Here is a 20,326-nt window from a genome sequence, read left to right on the forward strand (position 1 = left end):
TGGCCTCCCAAAGTGCCGGGATTACAGGCGTGAGCCACCATGCCTGGCCTGTCTGATTATTTTAGGATTCATTCTTAACAGGAAACTGCTGGGGCTACAGGCTTTTTTTCCTTCTCTGTCTGTCTGTCTGTCTCTTTCTATTTCTGTCTGTCTACCTCTGTCTCTCTCTGGGTCTCTGTCTCTGTCTGTCTGTCTCTCCCCCTCTAGAATGGAGAACAGCTTTGTCTACAAGCCCAAATCACCAAGACGTGGGGCCGACTGTGTGAGAACTTCTCCGGCCCCCCATTCGCCTCCCTATTCTGTGCACTGGGGCCCTGCCCCCACCAGCCCTCCACACAGCACGGGCATGTCACGAGGGCCATGCCCTGCGGGACCTGAGTTTTCAGGCTTCTCTGGTACTAACTATGGCAGAACGGGACAGAAACCAGGGGACTGTGGGTCCACTAGCCCAAGCCAGGAGTGAGGGCTTTCCCTGCACGAAGCACACTGGGGTCCTCCGTGTCCTGTGAGTGGGATCAAGAGGTGTAACTCCCCTCCAGTGGTCCCGTAGGGGTAGTCACCTGCCCCAGGAATCACCCGTGCATGTCAGCAAAGCCAAGACGGCTGGGTCCGTCTAGGTCCTCGGCTTCCTTGGCCATTCCACAGCGTGCAGCTCAATGAACAATGACATCCCCTCTGAAGCACCGTCTCCCCTGGACTGCGGGTCTCCTGCTGTTTCTCAGGCTGCCCCATCGTGGCCTCCGTCAGGGCCCTCTTCTGGGTGGCGTCCCGCAGGCGGGGCCAGGGCGTCCTCCCTCCTCACTGTCTCCCAGGCCACTGCACCATCTACCCTGTTGGCTTCAGGACCATTATCACGAGCTTTGTTGAGGGCCTATTCTGTGGACTTAGAGTGACTGCTTTATAGACTATGGATTGTCTTACTTGGTACCACAGCTCTGTAGACCATACGAGCCTCCACCACCCCATCTTCTCATGTCTTGGGGGCTCTGTCCTCCACTGCTTCATTTCTATAGTCTTGGGAGCTTTGATTCAGGTTTCATCTGGTTTTTCAGTTTTTTAGGCAGGAGGGTAAACCTGGCCCGTTACCATTACGGTCAGAGCAGAAGTTCATGACCCTCAATGGACACGATGATAGATCGGAGGCTCACAGGTGCCATCTTGGCTATGGTCACAAACACAGGTCACGCACCTGGGAGCTAAGGGCTTTGCCACGAGACTGCATTGCCTCGTAGATCAGCTATACATACATGACCCCAGATCTGCTGCCCAGGCCAATCCCCTCTGAGTTCCTGGTTGGCGGCACCAGCACCCTCATCATCCACACTGAGACATTTCCAGGCACACCAAATACTGCGTGTCCAGCAGCGAGCTCATGGCCTCTCTGGTCTCTTGCTCCTGTCTCTCCAACAGCATCTCCATCTGGCCAAGGCTGGAAACTCAGCCCATGCTCCTCCCTCAACGTCCCTCAGACCTAATCTTGTTGGTGGAGAAGGGAATGATGGCCCCCACACATATCCAAGTGCTGATCCCGGAACCTGAGAATGTGTCATCTGACGTGGCAGACGGGAAAAGACCCTGAGATGGAGATGCTCCTGGATCACCTGGGCCACCTCAGCCACAAAGGCCCTCCCGAGAGGGAAGCAGAGGCCAGAGTCAGGGAAGGGGATGGGGTGGTGGAAGCAGAGGCGAGAGAGAGGAAGACGCGCCACTGCTGGCCTTAACGTGGAGGGGGCCAAGGAACGTTGGAAGCCTCTAGAAGCTACAAGGGCAGGGAGTGGAGTCTCCTCTAGACTCGCAGAGGGAACACAGCCATGCCACACCTTGATTTTAGAACTTCTGACTTAAAGACCTTCTGTGTGATTGTAAGCCCCTGAGTCTCTGTTGGTTTCAGCAGCTGTGAGGAACTTACACCACGGTGTGGTGGCTGAGCACGTGGCCTCTGCATGGGCTGAGTTCGAAATACCCATCGCAGGCTTGCGAAGGTTGAAAGCATTGTTCCGGGGAAGTGCCCAGAGCTGGGCCCAGCCATGGTAGGCTCTGCACAGGGCGAGTGCTTCAGTCACAGGTGCTACAGTCGCGGCTGCTATTCCTACTAACAGCCCCCTGAGCGCGTCCAGGTCCCCTCCTGGCTCCCTTGCCGTCTGCCGGTGCAGGCTGGGCTCCCTCGCACTTCCTGATGGGTTCCCTGCAAAGCTGGCAGGTCCTGGCGTGTGGCTGCCTTCTCCCTGCCCGTCTTGCAGGGATTCCGTGCCCTCAGAGTGAAGGCCCTCTCCGGAGGCCCCGCACAGCCTGTCCTCATCCCATGGGGATACTGCCCCCTTTGCCTCCAAACCCTCACTTCATCTGGCCTCCCACATGAGCTGGCCTGGGCTCCTCTAGGCCCACCACCCACCCTCACCACCTCCCTGCCGTGGCTTGAGTGTCCCCTCTGAAATTCATGTTGAAATTTAATCCCCCAGACGCAGCGCTGAGAGGTGGAGCCTTTAAAAGGCAGTTAGGTCATGAGGGCAAGGCTGAATCATCACTCGTGGATCCCTAGACTCATGGGAGCGGGGCTGGTGGCTTTCTAAGAAGAAGGAGCAGGACCTGAGCCAGCACGCTCAGCTCCCTCGTCATGCAATGCTCTGCGGAGTCCCCACCAGCAAGAAGGCTGTCACCAGAAGTGGCCGTGCGGCACTGCACTTTTCAAGTCTCCAGAACTATAAGAAATAAATTCCTTTTCGTTATAAATTACCCAGTTTTAAGTATTCTATCGTGAGCAACACTAAACAGACTAAGACATTCCCTGACAAGCCTGCCTCATGCCTTTCGAAGCCCTCCCAGCCACGCCCAGCCCAGGTTGGGTACCTGTGTAAGGGGCCTGTGCACGCTGAACTTCCCGGGGCTCCTGCATGCTTAGAATTACATGTCCAATCCAGGCACAGTGGCTCACGCCTGTAATCCCAGCACTTTGGGAGGCTAATGAGGGCAGATCACCTGAGGTCAGGAGTTCAAGACTAGCCTGGCCAAAATGGTGAAACCCTTTTTCTATTAAAAATACAAAATAGCTCAGCTCACTGCAACCTCCGTCTCCTGGGTTCAAGCAATTTTCCTGCCTCAGCCTCCCCAGTAGCTGGGATTACAGGCATGCGCCATCACGCCTGGCTAATTGTTGTATTTTTAGTAGAGATGGGGGTTTCACCATATTGGCCAGGCTGGTCTCGAACTCCTGACCTCATGATCTTCCCGCCTCAGCCTCCCAAAATGCTGTGATTACAGGTCTGAGCCACTGCACTCGATATTGTGCCATTGCACTCCAGCCTGGGTGACAGAGCAAGACTCTTGTCTCAAAACAACAACAGCAAACAAAATAATAGCCGGGCGTGCTAGTGTGCACCTGTAATCCCAGCTACTCAGGAGGCTGAGGCAGGAGAATCGCTTGAGCCCGGAAGCAGAGGTTCCAGTGAGGCGAGATCTCGCCACTGCACTCCAGCCTGGGCGACAGAGTGAGACTTCATCTCAAAAAAAAATATGTCCAGTGTTTGGCCACCTGGATTGCAAGTCCCACACAGTCACAGGCCATGGTGTTCCCCATGGGGGAGGGAACACCAGGTTTCTCGAGTGTCCGTGTGTAGCCTGTTGTCCCTGTGCTGGACCTGCTTGGTAACTATTTGAGTGGGTGAGTGAATGACCCTAAGATCCTTCCCACACGTTTCTTCAGTGGACACTGGAGAAAGCAGCACGGGGACACCCTCTCCTCTGCACAGATGCCTGTGGCAGGGAGGGCCTGGTGGAGAGTGAGGTGGCAGCTTCTCCTTCTCCCTCCCTTGGGGTGTCTCTGCCCTCATACTCGCTCTCCAGCCCCCACCTATACCTCCATGGATGGTGACCCATGATCTGGACCGGCTCTGGGGAGTTTTCTAGAAGGAAAGTGATCCTGGCATCGTTGGGACCTCCTGGTCCCTGTCTCCCTTCATGGAGAGGGCAGGTGTCCCGGGCAGACAGAAGACCCTGGAATCCATCCATGGGAAGGAATGCCCCCTTCCAGCCCTGTTCCCACATGGTGCTCAGCCTTTCCTGCTTCTTCATGTAGCCGAGGGATGAGGTCCGTGAGGGGCTGCCCTCTGGACACCTGGCTCTCTCAGGAGCCTTTGAAAATCAAAGGTTTCTCTCACAGTGTCTGCATTGCAATGGAAGTCATTTGAGACTTGGAGTTACCCTAGAGACACAAGGGGAGTCTCTCAGTTGCACCTGCTCATTCTGCCAGGCGCACTGGGTTTAAACAGGAGGAAGAAATCGTTTCTGACTTTGTAGACGCTGCCCGCGTAGCATGGTTTTAGGCTCTGCTCATGATCACTGGTCAGGGAGGGCTGTGACCAGCCAGGGAGGGGCAGGTAGGTGGCCGGCAGCATGCAGAGGTTATCAATTAAGCAAGGCCAGACCTGGTCAGTGAGTGATGAGAAAGCTGAGAAGCTTCTTGCTCCTAAGCTAGGAAGGTGGTGTGAGGCCAGTCAGGGTACAGGGCTGGCTGCCTGCCTGGGGCAACTTCCAGGTGGCTCTCCCTCCATCTGTATGGTCTCTGCTTCTAGTGCCTTTCACTCACCTGAGGACACACACTGGGGACACAGGCACCTTCCCCATTCAGAGCCAGGCAGCCCCCGCACCCCGCCAAACCTGTCTTTGTCCAAGGTACCTGCAACCTGGCCACATCCTCTGCTCCAGTTTCTGCCGGGACTGCTATTCTGCCCCTTGTCAGGCCTAAATGGGATCCTCGAGGAAGGGAGGAGACCTATGGCTCTCTCCTTGAAGGGAGATGGACCCCTTCCTCCTCCAGGCTCCCCGACAGCCCCTCTGATGGGGTATCCTGGGGCTTCCAGAGCAGTACCACAAACTTAGGTGGCTAAAAGCAACAGAAAGTTGTTCTCTCACAGCTCTGGAGGTCGGAAGCCCCAAGTCAAGGTGTGGGCAGGTCTAGTTCCTCCCGAGGCTGAGGGGAGTCTGTTCCGGGGCTCCCTCCTGGCTTTGGTGGCTGCTGGCATCCTCAGCACCCCTTGGCTTGTGGATGCATCACTCCCATCTCTGCTCCGTCCTCGTATGGGCTTCCTTCCCCTCCACATCCCGCTCCTCCTCCTCTGTCTTGTAAGGATACTCATCACTGGATTTGGGGCCCACTCTAATCAAGGATGATCTATTCTCAGGCTCCTTACCTCATATCTGCAAAGACCCCTATTCCAGATAAGACCACAAGCACTGGTGCCAGGGCTGGGACTCGGACAGATGTTTGAGAGGGACACAGGTCAGACCCCTCTGCCATCAAATGCCTCTGAACAGGAAGACAGGACACTGTCCTAGGGAAGGCCGGGGCAGGGCGAGCAAGCTGGGTGGTAGGGGGACCTGGGGGCAGCTCTGCCCTACCCGGGCTGGGGCTGAGGATTCTCCATGTAGGAATTCCCTTGGCAAGACCATGGTGCCACCCAGATTCCTCCCTCAGCCCCTCCACTGCCCCTGGAGAGCACAGCGCACCACTGATGCTGACCATTCCTCGGGTCATCTCCTCGCTTAAAAAACCCTTGAAGCTTGGAACACTTTGGGGTCTTGGGGGGAGGGGGGCGCCCTGTGACTCCCGGTCCTCTTGGCCTGCTGCTCTGTCTAATGTCATGGGACTAATTTTCTTTAAGGATTAATCTCCAGTTCCTGGGGATGCTCTTTTTAAATAAGCTCTGTTTCCTAGCATGAAAGATTTCGTGTGGATTTTTTTAAACAAACACAATAATAATTAATTCAAGGTCTAAGAACAAAGCGAGGTCTGGAACACGGCCTCTCCGCGTCCTGACTATAGCGTGACGCTGACCAGCCTGGACGCAGGCCGTAGAAGGCTCCCTGAGCTGCTGGGAAGGGGCTCTCGAAAACCACCTCAGGGCAGGGGTCCTGGGCTGCCAGGCTCCCTCCCATGATTGGAGAACCATTTTGACAGTCCAGGTAGGCACGGCACTTTGGAGGCCAAACAGCCCGGCAGCTGGGGAAGCACAGGCACCTGTCGATGCAGCCTCACCTTGCATTTCTCTTTCCCTTGGATGGGGTCTCTGTCTCCTCACTCCTGTCCCCTCTTGTCTGTTTCCAGGATGCCTCCTCCTCGGCAGGATCTACCCCCACAGCTGTCCCGCGAGCTGCCTCGGTGTCTGGAGAGCAGGGCACGCCTCCCAAGGTCCAGCTGCCCCTCAACGTGTGAGCTGCCCTTTGTGTCTGTCGGGGTCCCGTGCCTGCAGCCCTCCCTCCTGCCTGGGCTGGCCTGTCCACGTGTGGTTTCCGCGGGGTTTTCCCATGTGTTACTGGTTGACCAGTATAGTTATGTGCATCTAATAACACCACTGAAAGAAGAGTGTGGAAGACAAAAGTCTAGCAGTTCCTTTTGATGTTGATGTTTCTAGGACATTTCTTCTAAGCAGGGAGGATATTCAGAGTATTCACAATGCAGGTCCCAGTCAACAGGAGAGGAGCCAGCCGTAGCGTGGAGCAGGCTCTCCATAGCATGGAAAGTCCGAGATTGGCGGGGAGAGGCAGGAGGGAAGCAGGTGCGCAGAGCAGCGGGTAGTCTAGGAGCTTGGGCAGCCAGTAGTCACCAACTGCTTGGAAGTGGTTCTGTGTTTCAGCCTCCATCCCAGGGCCACACCAGCGCATGCCAGCTGCATCTCATCCCCAAATAGAACCAGATGAATCAGTGCTAGGAAGTGAGATACTTATCTTGTTTAGAACATCTGCCCAGTTAAATTACAGCTCTTAACAGATAAGTGCAATTTTAAAATTCCCCATTTAAATCATGCTCTGAAGAATTAGACTCCCTTTTGCTCTTGTGTTTGGCAGAGCTCAGTCACTGGAATGACTATGTTAAGGTGAAGTCTATGAACTTGGCAAACAATATGACAAATACAGAAAGCTCTGTCAATGCAGGCTGGGTCAGAGGTCAGAGGGACACTCAGAACCTGTGTTGTTGCAGAACAGGATGTATTTCTTTTTTTTTTTTTTTTTTTTTGAGATGGAGTCTTGCTCTGTCTCCCAGGCTGGAGTGCAGTGGTGCAATCTCGGCTCACTGCAAGCTCCGTACCCCAGGTTCACACCATTGTCCTCCCTTAGCCTCCCAAGTAGCTGGGACTACAGGCGCCTGCCACCATGCCTGGCTAATTTTTTGTATTTTTAGTAGAGACAGGGTTTCACCATATTAGCCAGGATGGTCTCGATCTCCTGATCTCGTGATCTGCCTGACTCGGCCTCCCAAAATTCTGGGATTACCGGCGTGAGGCACTGCGCCCGGCCGAACAGGATGTATTTCAAGCAAAAAAGTATTTTGAAGAGCAACTTGCCAAGCTTCAAAAGGTCTAGAAGTAGCTCAGCTGCTGGCACACGCTCAGCCACCTCTAAGCCCAGTGGAAACGCCAGCCTTTCTCCAGTGGTCGGCAAGAAAGCTTCCAGTATCCTCCCACTGTGATTAAGCAATGTAATGAAAGGAATTTGAAAGGTGCCTATTTTTTACCTAGCTTCCTGAGCAGGCTACTTCCGGATGCCTTGAGACTGATATTCAAGTTTTCACCAGCACTGGACAAAATAAAACACTCCCTCCATCTCCTGCCATGCTCCTAGCTCAGTCCTGGCAGCTTCAGGCAAAGCTGGTGCCAAGGAGGCACATGGGAGGGTGGGGGGTGATGGGTTCGCTCCTCTTGAAGAATTGGATGCAGAATGCTATCTGAGGAAAGAAACCTGTGCCCACAGGGGATGGCCCTGATGGAGTTTCCCAAACAAGAGGCAAGACACACGTCAGGTTGCTGAGGCCATGAGTGCTTCAAGGGCAAAGCCCAGATGGGTTTGTTTTGGAGTCCCCATGACCAGCTGAATGCCTGTACACAGGCTCTCAGCAGCTGCCACTTGTTCTATGAGAGCAAAGGCCTCCCCTTCCTGGGTGCAGAGGGCTCCCCAGCGTGAGGCGAGCTCAAGGATTAGCCATCCGAGAAGGCTGCTCTGTCCCGGAGACCCAAAAGGTAACAGTTCCAGGCATGTCGCCCCTCAAGAGTTGTGAATATTCTGGAGGCCTCAACCGTGGACAAACCTCCAGGTCCCGGATGGCTTCTGAATTTGGTGCAGGTGTGGAGGGACCTCTTCACCCAGTTCCCCTGCCCTGGGGGACAAGGTTGCTGTGACCTCTAGCCCTCCACCGTCTCCCTCTGGGCTTCTCCCCCAGGGAAGGGTACCTTCCACTCAACTTGAGATTTGGGTAAGAGGGAAGGGAAACTTACGTGTCGGACAACATCCTTCTAAGGATGACAAGGATTTAGGTAGGAATGTGTCTGCAGGTGACACAGCGGCCCTCCATGCAGCAGCTGGATCATGGGCAGCATGACCTGTGACTGGTGATGGTCCGTTCCATGTGTGTTCGTGGCTGTTATACTGAGATACTGAGTAGCAGTCACACGCCGGGTAACATTACATATGTTACAGCAGCATGCATGATGCGTTCTGCAAACATGACATCCTTTATTTTATCCCCAGAGAGGAAAAGATCAGACTGACCACATCAGTTTATGAGGGAGGGGAATTAGCCTGACTGCTCACCTGTCCTCTTCCGCTGTAAGACGTTGGTATTCCCACACGTACCTTACCTGTGGCAGGTACCTGGGGTGGGGGTCTGATCTAACCATTGTTCCCAAAATAGTATCTGTAAGTCACGTTCAGAAGTCTGAAATTGAACATGAGATGTGCTGTCGTTGCAAAAACAACCACAGCAAACAACAGTGCGCTGCTGCCCGGAGAATGATGGCTTGGGGACTCCAGCCAGGGCCCAGATGGGGCTGATGTGAAAGTCAGCCATGCAGTGACTTCAGGAGACCTCGTTCCTGATCTTCGTAATTGCATAGCTTTGACCTCTCCAGGCCACATCATGTGCGCTGAAACATGAGCCCTTGAGATTAAGAGGCCTGATCCCGCACGGTTAGCATGTCGATGGCTGGATGATGTTCTTGCCCCTTCTTCCAGCATGTGAAAGGCTTCCACGGCATGGATTCCCTAAGGGCTCAGTTGCCTGGAAACACAAGAAGGGTCTCAGTTTGCTCACCCAGTGCATGGAGGCGACTGTGAGTCTGCAGAGACATCTCCCATTCCTGCACCCCCTTTCCACCCCCTACTGTGTTGAGAATTCCACTGTCTGGCCCTGGGGCTTGTCCGCTATTCCTCTGACAGACCTGCTGTGATTTGGGGAAGCAGAAATCTGAGTGTCTGCTCCTAGAGGCCATGCTCCTGGGCACGGCCAACCCACCCAGAGGGTCTCAAGGTTGATGAAACGCTGTGAGTAAGTTGCCCCTGATTCGGAAGGGTTGATTCTCACCTCCACTTCTTCATGGGCATCTTAGAGCCACTGCCTGATGTGAAGAACCAGAGGAGGCAGGGAGAGGGCATAGGGCTACCCTGCAGGAGCCATCCAAGATGTCCCGTCATCACCTACAGCAATGGAGGAGGTGGAGGAGGAGGAAGAAACATGCATCAGACAGACATGCCTGGGTCTGGCTTGATCTGCGTGCCTGCAATCCGAGAGCAACGTAACTCTTGGCACAGAGCCTTGGTCTAGGACTGCATGTCAGCCTGCCATCAGAGAAGGAAACTTCCACAGTCGATGGGTGCAGTTCATCACCTGCAGGGAAAACCAGGTGCCCTGTGAGGTGCATGACCACCCAGATGGCACCTGAGGGGCCTGGGAGTCCTATCCAGGAGCCCAGAGGAAGATTTAGGGAGAGGAGGGGGTTGGCCTGCAAGAGGGAAAGGGAAGCCCAGGGGAATGGCGGCCAGCAGTTTTCATCCTCCCCTGCTAGGGTGCAGACCAGGGTCCCTGGATCTGGTGGTTGACATTGGTCATGTGAGACATGCTCTCTGTCATGGCAGGGATGACCTCGCAGGCCTTGATGTGATCCGGAGTGGCCTCCTCATGACCTCCCACTGCCATTTGTGCATGTGGTCAAAAGGCCACCAAACCAGCCTCAATAACAACAGTCCCCACATTCTAGGACACAGGAAAAGGACTGCTGACCAAACCATGCCAACACAAGACAGGGGCACCTTCCACTGCCAGTTCAGAGAACAGGCTGGTGCTGCACTCAGCCTGCAATGGACTGGATCAGCGTGAGTTCAAGACAACAGACTCGGTAAAATAAGTCCCTGCCAGGCTTGGAACGAAGGCCTGGAGCAGCAAAATCACTGGGTACTGCTCCCAAGAGGTGTCTTAGAGGTCAGCCATCTAGCCTCCTCTGACAGTGCCCAGCCTTGTGGTCAGCCTGGCCCCATGGTCAGCCCTTCCAGGCATTGGCGGCACCATCCTCAGGATATTACAGATAGATGCGACCAAGAATATGAGAGTGAGCCTGAGAACCACTGGAGGGGTGAGTGCTCTTCATCCACACCCCTGCCGCCTGCACCTCTAGAGAGAGGGCAGAGCTGGGACCCCAAGCAGGTGGAGAAGTGGAGGAGATGCAAGTGGGAAGAGCAGAGATTTTTATTGAGAGAGTCTCTGGATGACATAGAGCCTGGCGAGCAAAGGTCAGAGATGTCTGGGGCTGCTGCAGGGCCAGTTGCAGTGGAAGGAAGGAGATGCAGGCCCAGGTGGTAGCAGCACATCCCCAGCGATACCAGCATTGTCTACCTCCAGGTTGGGTTTCCTGGAGGCAGACCCTGAGATGGGGAGGTTTTTGGGGAGTGCTCTCAGGACACACCTGAGCTGTGGCTGAAGGGAAGCCTCGTTGATCCTCAGGGCTCTGGAGCCGAGACAGCCCTGCGGAGTTTCCCCATTGGAAGTGAGCCAGTGCTGGCTTCAGGCTGCCCTTTGAAGAGGTAGTCATGGGTGATGATGCACTCTGAGGGAAATTCCCAGCACAGCCACCACAGTGAGTGATCAGCCACTCATCGCCCTTCAGAGGCCCGAGGCTGGGCATCCCTGGGCCCTGTCCAGTGGTGGGGCTTCAGCCTCAGAATGCATCTGAAACACAGGCAAACCTCATTTCATTGCACTTCATTTTGTTGTGCCTCACAGAGACTACATTTTTTTTTTTTTTTACAAATGTAAGCGTTGGGGCAACCCAACATCCACCAAGTCTAGTGGTGCCATTTTTCCAACAGCATGTGCTCACTTCGAGGCTCTGTGTCCCATTTTGCTAATTCTCATAATATTTCAGACTTTTTCATTATATCTTTATGGTGACATGATCAGTGATTTTTGGTGTTACTGTTGGAATTGTTTGGGACACCATGGACCATGCCCATATAAGACAGCAAACTTGCTCAATAAGTGATGTGTGTGTTCTGACGGCTGCACGGACCCACCGTTCCCCCATCTCTCTTTCTCTCCTCAGGCCTACCTTTTCCCTGAGATACAACGACATTGAAATCAGGCCATTTAGTAACCCTACATGACCTCTAAGTGGTCAAGCAAAAGCTAGAGTTGAACATCTCTCACTTTCGGTCAAAAGTTAGAAATGATTAAGCTTGGCGAGGAAGTCATGTTAAAAGCTGAGATAGGCTGAAACTTGTGCCAAACAGTTATCTAAGTTGTCAATGAAAAGAGAAGTTATTGAAGGAAATTATAAGTGCTGCTCCAGGGAACACATGAATTATAAGAAAGTGAAACAGCCTGATTGCTGATATGGAGAATGTTTGAGTGACCTGGATAGAAGATCAGACCAACTGCAACATTCCCTTGAGTCAAAGCCTAATCCAGAGCAAGCCCTAACAAGCCCATGGAGTTGAAGCCCTAACTCTCTTCAACTCCATGAATCCTGAGAGAGGTGAGGAAGCTAAAGGAGAAAAGTTTGAAGCTAGCAGAGGTTGGTTCATGAGGTTTAAAGAAAGAAGCCATCTCTGTAACATAAAAGTACAAGGTAAAGCAGCAAGTGCTGATGGAAAAGCTGAAGCAAGTTATCCAGAGGATGTAGCTAAAATCACTGATGAAGGTGGTGACACTAAACAACAGATTTTCAGTGTAGACAAAACAGCCGTATATTGGACAATGATGTCATCTAGGACTTTCATAGCTAGAGAGGAGACACCAAGGCCTGGCTTCAAAGCTTTAGAGGACAGGCTGACTCTCTTTTTAGGGGCTAATGCAGCTGGTGACTTTAAGTGAAGCCAGTGTTCATTTACCATTCCGAGAACCCTAGGGCTCTTAAGAATTATGCTAAATCTACTCTGCCTGTACTCTGTAAATGGGACAACCAAGCCTGGATGATAGCACACGTGTTTACAGCATGGTTTCCTGAATATTTTAAGTCCATTGTCAAGACCTACTGCTCAGAAAAATGATTCCTTTTAAAATATTACTGCTCATTGACAGTGTACTTGGTTATCCGAGAGCTCTGATGGAGATGTACAAGGAGATGAATGTTGTTTTCATGTCTGCTGACACAGCATTCATTCCTCAGCTCATGCATCAAGGAATAGTTTAGATTGTCAAGTGTTCTTATTTAAAAAGTACATTTTTTTAATTGTTTTTTTTTGAGATGGAGTTTCACTCTGTTGTCCAGGCTGGAGTGCAGTGGCATGATCTCAGCTCACTGCAACCTCCGCCTCCTAGGTTCAAGCCATTCTCCTGCCTCAGCCTTCCAAGTAGCTGGAATTACAGGCGCGTGCCACCACGGCTGGCCAATTTTTTTTTTTTTTTTTCTTTTTTACTAGAGACAGGTTTTCGCCATGTTGGACAGGCTGGTCTCTAACTCCTGGCCTCAAGTGATCCGCCTGCCTTGGCCTCCCAAAGTGCTGGGATTACAATCGTGAGCCAGCGTGCCCGGCCAAGAAGTACCTTTCATAGGCTATAGCTGCCATAGATGGTGATTTCTCTCATGGATCTGGGCAAAGTAAATTGAAAACCTTTTGGAAAGGATTCAGCATTCACAAATCACAACATTTGTGATTCATGGGGAGGTCAAAATATCAACATTAATAGGAGTTTTGAAGAAGGTTCTTCCAATCCTCATGGATGACTTTGAGTGGTTGGTTCAAGACTTCAGTGGAGGAGGTCACTGCAGATGTGGAGAAACAGCAAGAGAACTAGAATTAGAAATTGAACCTGAAGACATAACTGAATTGCTGCAATCTCATGAGAAAACCTGAACAGAGGAGGAGTTGCTCCTCATGGATGGGCAAGAAAGTGGTTTCTTGAGATAAAATCTACTCCTGGTGAAAATGGCGGGCACATCATTGAAATGACAACAAAGGGTTTAGAATAGCTCATAAACAGTTGATAAAGCAGTAGTAGGGTTTAAGAGGATTGACTCCAATTTTGAAAGAAATTCTACTGTGGGTAAAATGCTGTCAGACAGCATCAAATGCTATAGAGAAATCTATCATGAAAGGAAGAGTCAATGTAGCAAACCTCATTGCTGTCTTATTTTAAGAAATTGCCACAGCCATCCCTGCCTTCAGCCACCACCATCCTGATTAGTCAGCAGCTGTTCACATCAAGACAAGACCCTCCACCAGCAAATAAATTATAACTCCCTGAAGGCTCAGATGATCATTAACATTTTGGGGCAATAAAGTCTTTCTTTCTCTTTTTTTTCTTTTTATTTTTTACGAGTCTCGCTCTGTCGCCTAGGCTGGAGTGCAGTGGCTTGATCTCAGCTCACTGGAACCTCTGCCTCCTGGGTTCAAGTGATTCTCCAGCCCCAGCCTCCCTAGTAGCTGGGATTGCAGGTACTCGCCACCACACTAGGCTAATTTTCGTCTTTTTAGTAGAGACAGGGTTTCACCATTTTGGCCTGGCTGCTCTCAAACTCGTGACCTCAGGTGAACCACCTGCCTCAGGCTACCAAAGTGCTGGGATTACAGGCGTGAGTCACTGTGCTGGACAAATAAATTTTTTTTTTTTTTTGAGATGGAGTCTCGCTCTGTCACCCAGGCTGGAGCGCAGTGGCACAATCTCAGCTCACTGCAAGCTTCACCCGGTTCATGCCATTCTCCTGCCTCAGCCTCCCGAGTAGCTGGGACTACAGGCACCTGCCACCACGCCTGGCTACGTTTTTGTATTTTTAGTAGAGACGCGGTTTCACTGTGTTAGCCAGGATGGTCTTGATCTCCTGACTTCATGATCTGCCCACCTCGGCCTCCCAAAGTGCTGGGATTACAGGCATGAGCCACCGCGCCCGGCCAAATAAAATATTTGTTAATTAAGGTATTTACATTTTTTTAGACATAATGCTATCGCATAGTATGTTTATACTATACAGTAGCCTATTGTATACAAATAGGTGTCCCGCACGCTCCTCTGAGCATCTGCACTCATCCTCGCCCTGCCTGCAGCTCCTGGTCGTCTCTGAGCTCCTGAGCCTGCTTCAGCCCTTCCGCAGGACTTACCCAGCCCTCCCCAGCCTCCTGGCCTCCAGTGCAGCCCCTGACAGCACTCCTGCTGTGGGTCTTCCCTGCAGAGTGGGTGCTGCACCTGGATGGAAGAGGTGAGGAGGAAGCACACACCTCCCTAACTCGAGCCAGCATGGCCCTGGGAGAAGAGCAGAAGTGGGACTTCTGGTAGGAGAACTGGGAATTGTTTACTTATTTTAGAAGAAGCATGAGCAAGCCACCATCTAGAGGAGAAAGGGGATGAAATTAGCGGAGGCACTAAAATACTTCGGTTTACTCTGATTAGAGCAGAAGAGAAATCTGCAGACAATTAGCAGCAAGTGAAGATCTTGCTATAGAAATAAGGAAGTGGTATGGGTAAGCGAAGGCTGTGCTGTTAGTTTCAACAGGCTGCACGTGAAAGCAGACACATGCCATGCCCAGCTGGGTCAGCCGAGTCGGCCCAGCCGCCAGCCTATCCTGTCTGTGCACTGTCCCAGGTGCAGTGAGCCCCTAGTCCCCGTGCCTGACTGCACACCATGCCTGGAGGAGGCTGTACTTGTCCTCAGCAACCTGCCCTCAAGAGGTGCTTTTTCTAATTGGCGTGAAAGCCCTATATACGCTACCAGGCAGTGGTGAGGAAGGCTCTCTGATCCTAAAATCCCATGATTGCCTTAAATAAGTACTTGAAGTACCAACCTGTGAGAATCTGCAGAGGTGATGTCTGAGCATGCGGGGTGGTCTTGAGTGTTAATGAGATGCCCTGAGCACTCCGCAGGGCCTGTGTTGAGCTGCCAAGGTGTTTTGAAGCAAATGGAAGGTGAGAGTTGGGCCCAGGAGCTAGGATGATGTGAGCCCTGCTACCTACAGGTGCCGCCCGGTTCTCCCTGCATGCCAGGCGCAGGTGCTTGTGTCTGTGAGGACTGGCTCGCCACTGAGTGCAGGGGACGCTGTCCAGCTCAGCCAGGAGACTCTGGACTGGCAGTCCTGACAGGACACAACTCACAGACGTTGGTGGGAAACAGGGTAACAGGCGATGCCACTGTGGCTGCAGGGGACAGCGGCAGAGACCCTGAGAGGTGGGAGGGAGGCAGGTTGGGAAGGGCCCTTCTCAGCACAAATTGCTCTTCAGTGTGGCCCTTCCAAGGCCTCCTCTTGAGTACCTCAGGGAGGACAGCAGATGCAGGTGACCCCCGCCTGGGCCAGGGCCCCCCCAACACGAGCCGCATGCCAGAAAACGGAGCCAGCACATCCATCTGCTTTTGGTGTCCCCTACGAGGTGCCCAGAGGGAAAAAAAAGTAGGCCGAGAAGAGATTTTCCAAAGTGAAGCCAGGCTTATTTACATTCCGCTTCCCCCAGCAACCTGCACCTAGAGGCCGAACTTTAAATAGAGACCAGAGTGAAGGATTACTCATCGACAGAACAAACTTAAAATAAGACAAAGAGGCCCAGTGCACTAGTGCCGTGGTGCACGTCAGGGCAGCATCTCCCTATGGGTGGGCCACACCGGGCCTGTGCTTGGAGCGAGGGGTCGGCATACCCCATTCAGGACCCCAGCCTCCCCGAGTCACACCTCAGTGCGACTGCCGCTCTCACCTTGCCCAAGCCCTGCCCCAGCTGTGCCCCAGGCCGCACCGACAGCTCCAGCAGCCCAGCCCTGGCCCTACCCCTGAACATGCGTGACCATGGACAGAAGCTCCATCCCCTCGAACTTTTGTGTCCGCAGCCGTGAAACCTCTGCAAGAAGGCCACAGACAGCCCTGGGGAGGAAGCATGTTGCACGGGGCCTCCTGAGCAGGGATAGCCCTGCGAGGGGTTCCATGCTCCCAGGTCACCGAGCTCCATGTTGTGCGGGAGCAGTGGTCTGGAGGGAGAAGTGGCCCAGCCCCAGTCGGCGTGTAGCCACAGCCAATCCGTGGAATGAGGCCTCCACGGAGCACAGGCCACTGAGCCCCCAGCTCTGCACCTTGCCTACCAGCCCAGCCCAGGAGCAGGAGGGAGAGGAGTCCATAAGCTGTGGTCAGCAGCTTGGGCGTGTTCTGAGCCTGCCTTGGCAGCTGATGAAGTCCACACTCCAGAGCAAAGGCAGCCCCGGACCCCAGAACCAACTAAAAGGAGTTGTTGGTGCGGCCTGAGTCGCATACCACCTGCCCCTGGCCAGGAGCCAGCCCGGCTGCATATTCTGCGTGTGGCCACTGAAGCAAACTGTTCTGACATCATAAAGCAACAGATGAGGCTAACTTAAGCAGGATTTACACTCAACTGTATTTCTTTGAGAGCAGGCACATCACTTTGTGCATCATTGTTACTGATTCACAAGCCTTCCAGGGATCCAAGCCGTCTCTGCACTCTTCCTCTCCTCGTCTGCCTTCCTTTGCCTCAGCCCAGGCTGTGTGGAAGCCACTGTCCCCTCCGCTCCCCTTCTCTTTCCTCCTCCCCCCTCCCCTTCTCTTTCCTCCTCCCCCCTCCCCTTCTCTTTCCTCCTCTATCCTCTCCCCATCCTCTCCCATCCCCTCCCCATCTCCTCCTCCTTCCTCCCCCTCCTCCTACCTCCCCCTCACTCCATCTCTCTCATCCCCTCTCCTTCTCCATCCCTCCCAGTTCTCCTCTCCTCCCCTCCAGCTTCTCTGCACAGTACATAGGCACATGTTGGCTGCAGTTGTTTATCATTTTCACTGCACTTTTCCCTTAGTGTATTTCCTCTATGGTGATCAAAACAGAATCACACCCTGGGTTCTCTCCATTTGTCACCTGGACATAGCATTGAAACTGTGAACACAGTTGGGGGGCAGGTGGAGTTCCTCTCCTGATGGCTTTGTGTATCCTCCTGAAGCCGAGAGTTGGTCCTGACTTCACTGTCAGTGTTCACCATTTCAAACAGGGAAAGAAGCAAAGATGCCAGCCACAGTTGAAGCCCACAGGATGTCCCTAGGGGGAGGGCATGAGGGACACCTGTAAACAAAGGAAATAGCCAAGGTCATTGAATGAGGGCAGAGGGACTTGCTATGTAGGATTAGGATGTTCAAAAAGGGTGGCAGATTTCATGTTAAGGCCAAGAAACTTTTAATCTCTACAAGGTTCTCATGCTGTTCCAGAATATTCCACACTGGTCCTCCTTTTTTCCTTCTTGAGCCCTCGTGAGCTGCATTCTGTTTCTGTTTTCACTGTAGAAGCTTCCTCCAGCATCAGGAGGGTGCAGTGGGGGATCTGTGAGCTTCCCTCACATCCCCAGAGACATACTGTGTACACAAGCCACTGGAGAGGGTCAACATCCCCACCCAGCAGCCTACACTGGTGTGAGATCCACCAGATGACTCTTCATTAACATTCATCTTTGGTCTCTTATTGAACTGAGGCCTCCACCAGCTTCCGTGGCTGAATCTTGTGAGCAAATAAAAATAATCTGATTGATTCTCTCCATCCATTCAAAACCAACCTTCCCCAAATCCCAAAAGTAGCAGAGCACTTTTGTAAGTATTATCCAGTCCTTGTAAGGAAAAGATAGAGGGTATAGTTAAGTATTTTATGAGAGTAGCTTGGCCCGTGGGCTGAGTTGGAGGCACAGCATCTAAACCCTAAACTAGGATTTTCACCACTAAATTTAATCTTTTCTTGTTTGCAAATAAGACTTAAAATTAAGGCCGGGGTAATCCCAGCGTTTTGGGGAGGCTGAAATGGGAGGATTGCTTGAGACTAGGAGCTCAAGACCAGTCTGGGCAACATAGGGGGACCCCATCTTTACAAAAAATAAAAAACTTAGCCAGCACGGTGGCACACACCTGTGGTCCCAGCTACTTGGGAGGCTGAGGTGGGAGGATCACTGGAGCCCAGGCGGTTGAGGCTGCAGTGAGCCATGTTTGCACCACTGCACTCCAGCCTAGGTGACAGGGTGAGATGCTGTCTCGAAAATAAAAAAAGGTCAAATAATTAATCATGGCACAATTACTGCAAAGAAGTGTGCAACCACAGTTTTCTAACTTAACCACCTTTCCCTTAATAAGGACCTCTGGGGTCTCTTCCAGCTCTGCTTGATTGGATAAGCCAGGCGGGAAAACCAGTCCAGGTTAGATCAAGTGAGGAAAACCCAGCCCAAGACTAGCTTAGCTCACCCTCAGTTTTCCCTAAGGTTTCCCTTGCTCAGAGCATCAGACTTGAGACAGTGTGAAGAAGAGGAAACCACCGGAAAGTCCAAAGACCTGGCCCTGGGATGCAGTTCGGAGGTCCTCGAGGGCTTTGGGGTCACTGTGCCTTACTGAGCTGCCTTCCCACCTTGTCAGATGGACAGGTGGAATCCTCCTAAGGCTGTGGGTGACAGGCACAGCCCTCCCCTGCAGGCAGCTCCCTGCAGGCCCCCTCCCTCCCCTGCCTCGTGGGTTCGTTGTGAGGAGTGAGCCGGGGAGGGTGTGTGGGGCCTCTGTAAACTGCAGAGCCCCCATAGAGACTTGTGGGTCTTTTTAGGTTGGGTTCCTCCAAAGACAACCTCCCCCCGGGAATGCCGGCCAGTCCCCTGTTCCCCAGGAGGGCTGCCACTGACACTGGCCCCATGCTTTGCCCGCAGGTACCTGGCGCTCTATGCCTACAAGCCCCAGAAGAGTGACGAGCTGGAGCTGCACAAGGGAGAGATGTACCGGGTCCTCGAGAAGTGTCAGGATGGCTGGTTCAAGGGGGCGTCCCTGAGGACCGGGGTCTCTGGGGTGTTCCCCGGAAACTACGTGACACCCGTTTCCAGGTGAGGGCATGGTGGTGGCAGCCTGGGCAAGGAGAGGGCAAGGACCTACGTGCCTTACCGCTGTTGTTACTGACGGAGGCCACTCTGTGAGCCGGGCCCAGAAGGCAGCAAGGCCTCCAGTGCCCAGGGTTCAGCCCCCGCTGGTGTCCCCAGACCCGCATTTCACCTTCTGAGCTGGGTTGGCACTCAACTCCTTGACTGTCCTCAGCAGACATTGGCCACCAAGGGGAGAAGAACGGGAACAGGAGGAGCAGGAACAGGAAAGTCACCAGAGTGAGGTCTCAAGTGTGAGTGTGTGTTTATGTGAGGACAGTGTGTGCACATATATACAGTAATATTCAGTGTGTATGCATGTGCAGAGTGTGTGCACGCTTCTGTGTGCTTGCGTGTATGGTATTTGTACATGTGTGCAGTGTATGTGCAGTGTGCATGCCTGTGCGTATGCATACTGTAAGCACAATTTATGTGCACGTGTGCATAATGTAGGTACAGCATGTGTGTACGCAGTATGTATGCTTGTGTGTGCAGTATGTATGCTTGTGTGTCATCACATACAGATGTGTGATATGTAAAACACTATATACATATATGCAAAGGAAAAATGATATATTCCCAAAGGTTAACAGTTGTTGAGTGGTCGCATCGTGGTAATAGATTGTTTTTTCTTTGTGTTGTCAGTGTTTAATAAGTTCTTTGTTCTACTGCTTTTATAAAATAGAATATGTAATTTTAGCGTCACTGAAGAGACAAGGGGGTTGTCTGGGAATTTTTCACTGAGATGAGGGTCCACAGCTTGGTGACATCGGTCAGCCTCACTGGGCATGGCCCTGTGTTGACACTGCAGCACACACACACAAGTGAAAGACGTGGCCTTGGGTTTCTCCTGTCTTTGGAACAGGGCTACAGTGGAAACAATTAAATAACCCGTAGACCCTGCATTGATTGCTGGGCTGATTCCTACTTGCAGAGTGTTCTCGGGACACATGTGGTGTTGATATGAGCAGCTCTAGTTCCTAAGGCAATCTTCAGCCAGGGCCTCTCTCGAGGTGCCCAGAAAGGGCCTAGGGATTGATGGAGTTGCCCAAAGCCTGAAAGGTCTGCAGGCACAGGGCTAAAGGGGCAGTTAGAAATCCTTTGCTCAGGTGATGCTCAGCAGGGAAAAGCTTGAGAAGCAAACTGCAGCGAGGCTTCAGGAAATGCACCCCCTCAAACCCAGCCACCTGGTCAGAGGGGTGGCTGCTTAGGGGGTGAGCTGCCCA

General features: G+C 52.6%; 1 protein-coding gene across 4 annotated transcripts in view; it reads left to right on the forward strand.

The window, feature by feature from the left end:
* The window catches only part of SH3RF3 (SH3 domain containing ring finger 3), a 373,930-nt gene that overhangs the window by 281,729 nt on the left and 71,875 nt on the right, over positions 1 to 20,326 (forward strand). For all 4 annotated transcript variants that reach the window (XM_045368867.2, XM_065526788.1, XM_045368869.2 and 1 more), the window contains 2 exons: positions 6,101 to 6,204; positions 18,897 to 19,067. In XM_045368867.2, coding sequence (XP_045224802.2) covers positions 6,101 to 6,204; positions 18,897 to 19,067 — 275 coding nt within the window. The remainder of the gene's footprint in view (positions 1 to 6,100; positions 6,205 to 18,896; positions 19,068 to 20,326) is intronic.

This window comes from Macaca fascicularis, chromosome 13, assembly GCF_037993035.2.
Source record: "Macaca fascicularis isolate 582-1 chromosome 13, T2T-MFA8v1.1".
NCBI classification, from domain to species: domain Eukaryota; kingdom Metazoa; phylum Chordata; class Mammalia; order Primates; family Cercopithecidae; genus Macaca; species Macaca fascicularis.